The following is a 4,261-nucleotide window of genomic DNA, read 5'->3' on the forward strand; positions in this document are numbered from 1 at the left end:
CCCCCGCCCCCCCCCTCCCGCGAGTCCGAGGGCGTGTTGGTTGCTCAGGACACGCTCCAGCCGACACCCCCATCGGAGACTAGAGTCGTGGAAAATGAACTGGGTTCAGGAGACCACCAGCTCTCTAGGTAATCAATCTTAGGCCACTCGCTGATCCTCAGTTTCCTCTTTGGTAAATGAAGGAACAAAATGTCAGATCACTTTCAACCCTCCAGCTCTATGATTCTGAGTTAGACCCGACCTCCAGGTCTTCTCCGCATCCCCATCTCTCCGCCCGCACCCGACCTCTCTGCCTTCCTCTAGGGAGCGGGCTCCTTACCCACAGAGGCAACCCAGGTCTCCACGCAGAGCCACAGAGCGATGGCCAGCAGCGCCTTGCTCCCCATCCCGCACCTCGCGCCGGGCGCAGCGCCCAGAATTTAAGCGCCGGTTCTTTCTCCCCCGGCCCGCCCCTCCAAGAAGGCGCGGAGGTGGAACTCGCGCCGCAGAGCAGGACGCCGGGGAGCGCAGGGTGAGGGTGCCCTGGCTCGGACAGCAGCTGTAGGTGCGTCTGCGGGTGCCGGTAAGTATCCCGGCTGCGGGACAGCTCTGGGCTTTCTGTAGCGCGCCAAGTGATGCCCCGCGCGGGCAGAGGAAACAACCACAAACCGCCTGCTCTCCCGGGGTCCGCAGACTCAGAGCAGGGTGGGAGCAGGGACCGAAACTCTAGAGCGCAGGGGCAGGACCATGCGGGGCGGGTCTGGGGGCGGGGCACCCCCTTTACGGCCCGCCCCGCCCCTCAACCGGGTACCCGGCCTGGATCCCGGGATACCCACACCCACTATGTCTGCCTATCTTCCCACTTGGCCCGGGACAGCGCCAGGCCCGGAATCGTCCGAAGGAGAACCCCTGGGGCACAACAACCCGTTTCTGACTGAAATAAAATGTAGCTTGTAAAGGATTCTGAGCCACACCAAGGTTCAGTCGGTTGCTGGTCCCAAGAGATATTGGGGAGCAATACTGCGAGCACAACGAGGGACACTGCGCCCTCAGGAGGAGCGCCAAAGTTTGGTCCTCGGCACCACAAGAGGCTGAAGTGGGGACAGGTGGAGGATCAGGAGCAGGTTGAAGCAACTAGGGAGAAGCGGATTTTGAGCAGAGAGGAACGCAGGATGGCAAATTGGCAGTGATGGCAAATTGGCAGTGCTGGTAAACTCTGCTAGTGTTTTGCTTGGCCACTACAATTGTAGTTTAAAAACCTGAATCTGAATGCTTTTAGTTGGAATATACTTGCCCAATTCTCCAAAGTTCCCTCTCTTTCCTCTTGTATCTGGCTGCTTCAAGTGTTTTTGTTGTTGTTGTTGTTGTTGTTGTTGTTGTTACCTTTCTAGCCCCAAAAGGCATTTAAATTTGAGCCCCCTCCCCCTCCGAAACTGACTTTCAGCAAAAACCTACGTCAGGCCTCCAGGTGGCTAGATACCCGCGGCGTGAGGGTCACCCATCCATCGAGTGCGGCTGTCCTTGATAAAGGGATTTTATCGGCAGTGCTATCCCACAAGGAGCCCCTAGGGTGACTCTTCTTGGGCCTTAGGCCAAGGCCCTTTTCAAAGCAGAGCTTCCAGCCAAGATGCCCTTAGGCTGAAGGTAAGGAAGCCCAGAAGCAGCTTCACTGGAGAAGCAATGAACCGAAAGCTCCCAGACCCTGGGCACCCAGAACACTCCGTACCAAACCTTGCAACTCTCCGCATCTGTAGACTCCTTGCGGCACTGTCGGGAGAATTCGAACTCCTTTCTGATCACATTTGTTCCTTCTTTTCTCTCAGTTTTCCCCACACCTGGAGAGTGACATCAACTGTCTCCTAACTTCATTAAATAGGGATCTTCCAGATCTCTGTTTCCTACTTCCCGGGTGCTTCTGAATGACAACTTAAGGACCATCTTTCAGGAAGATGAAGAGGTAAAATTATTATTTCTAGTTCTAGTCCAAACCCTTCCTTCTAAAACACACGATTAATGTAAAGTGTTGCTTTGTTCCATTAATTTTTAAAAACATTTTACTGTATTTACTCTTCTACCTTGCCAGGTTGACATTTGAAATAATTTAACTCTGAAATATAATCTATGTATACAGTTTACATTTTTTTTAGTATAAAAAGGTTTAGAATAAAAGCCCTTCCTTTGTCAGAAGCAAGCATTTGTACCACTCTTTTTTTCCCCAAGCAAATTGTGTACATGTATAAGAATAGCAATATCACCCTCCTACTTCCTCAAAGAGTAACCTTAGTATAAATACTGTTTGAGTGCTGGCCTTTTTTCACTTTAAAATATTACTTGGAGATCATTCTAGATCAACCCTCAGGGCTCCATCTTGTTCTTTTTAATAGTGGCATGATGTTACACTGTATACATGTACTAATATTTAATCTCGGAGTTTTTTATTTGTCAGGGGCAGAAGTATCCTAAAAGAAATTCCTTGCTTCCTGCTAGTAAACTTAGCAAAGAAAACAGGATGGGCTCTGGCAAAGTTGGATAAGGGGGAGGGAGATGGAACCTGATTTGGAGAAAGCAATTTTTCTCCATCTCTATCTCCAAACAATTCTTCTCTCTTAGCCTTATTTACAATTTGTGACACTTCCTCTTCCACATCTCACTTAAGAAGATAGAGTCTCCTCTGAATGCAAACCAGAACCTGCAGGCCATGGTAATAACCCCCTTCAGAAGTCTTGGAGGAAATGATGCATCTTTGATGGCCACAAGACCAGAATTTGGCAGGGTCTCAATGAAATCAGTCTACCACATTCCCTCCCACACAGTGCTTAGAAGTGCCTTGTGTTCATGAAAAATGACAGTCTGCTTAAAAAACAAAAAAAAATCTGTTCCATGTACAATGCCCTTCCATTATCAGTCACCACTGCAAAGGAGTGATTTAGTGAGTCAATTTTGTAATACAGGTGCAACTACCACCTATCTAAATGCCCAAATCTATTCAGTGCATCATAGATGGAATTTAGACACATTCAGAGGTGAAACAGCAAAGAATTATGCTACGTGCACAGGTTCTGGGGTCACACTTGCTGGGTTTGATCTCAGATCTACCCCTTACTATCCACGTGATCTTGACTAATTTACTAGTTGCATATCTATGAAACACAAAATTTGATAATAGTACCAACTTCATAGTTTTTGAAAGAATTAAATGAAGTATTGCATGTAAGAAACCTAGACTAGGACCTAACACCTGGTAAGCACAGGTGCCTAGCACATAGTAACCACCTAATATATATTAGGGAGCATTCTGCAAAGGTTATTTATACCACAATGCACCTTTCCTTCATGCTGCTGAGATCTAAACTGTAAATAAGGTTCATTCATTCAACAATAGTTTTTGAGCACCTACTGTGTGATAGGCACTATATGAAAGGTTGAGGTTAATAGTAGTGAAAATAAAGGCAATAAGATTATAAATGAGCAGTCTTGACCATATCTCCACCCAGGGCAAATTTAATTTAATCACAGAATACTCTGTATCTTCAGCTACTTCTTTTGGCTTTGAGTGCCAAAAGAAGGATGTTCACTATTCATTTCACCAAAGCACACTGCATAAATTATACTCTTTGATGCCAAATTTGGTTCCATCACCTCCAGTATTTTGGACTTCATAGCTTAAAAAGTAAATATGAAGACTAGCAAAAGGTTAATAATTGTGGAAGTTGAATAATGAGTCCAAAAAGTTTATTTTGTTATTCTCTCTAACATGTTTAAAATTTTCCATAATAAAAAAATTTATGTTTTAAATAACTATAGTCTAAGTGACACCCAGTCTAGTCTAATACACTGACTTTTCCAATGTCAGTGTCCTGATGTTGCCTCGGGAAATGGTTGAGGCAGAAAGGCATGTGGACGGAAACTTGCTTTTGACTTCATATATTTCTATAACATTTTGCCAAAACAAGAAAGAGTCGCTTTTACAAATAAAAAATATAAATCAAGATTAACTCTGTTTTCTAGAGTTAATCTGTTATATTTTCAAATATTGCCATTTGTTGATTACTATTTGCATGACACTTTCTCCTTTCTTGTGTTTACTTCATTTGTTTCCAATATTTCTTAATGTTGTAACTTACCAGAACCTGTGTCTATATCTTACTTTATGTAGGCTCTATTTCATAACTGGTCTCTACTCATGACTATCAAGTGTTGAGAGATTATGAGTATACACTTTCTCTCTCATTATTCGCCTTCTTTACACGCCCATATTTATTTTACTCTGTGTGATTTATAT

General features: G+C 44.8%; 1 protein-coding gene across 1 annotated transcript in view; it reads right to left on the reverse strand.

Moving 5' to 3' along the window:
* Positions 1-703, reverse strand: part of KDR (kinase insert domain receptor) — a 35,311-nt gene extending 34,608 nt beyond the window's left edge. The window contains exon 1 of the mRNA XM_025040291.1: positions 320-703. Coding sequence (XP_024896059.1) covers positions 320-386 — 67 coding nt within the window. The 5' untranslated portion in view covers positions 387-703. The remainder of the gene's footprint in view (positions 1-319) is intronic.
* Between the last annotated feature and the right edge of the window lie 3,558 nt (positions 704-4,261).

The sequence above is a fragment of the Pteropus alecto genome, unplaced genomic scaffold (assembly GCF_000325575.1).
Source record: "Pteropus alecto unplaced genomic scaffold, ASM32557v1 scaffold57, whole genome shotgun sequence".
NCBI classification, from domain to species: Eukaryota; Metazoa; Chordata; class Mammalia; order Chiroptera; family Pteropodidae; genus Pteropus; species Pteropus alecto.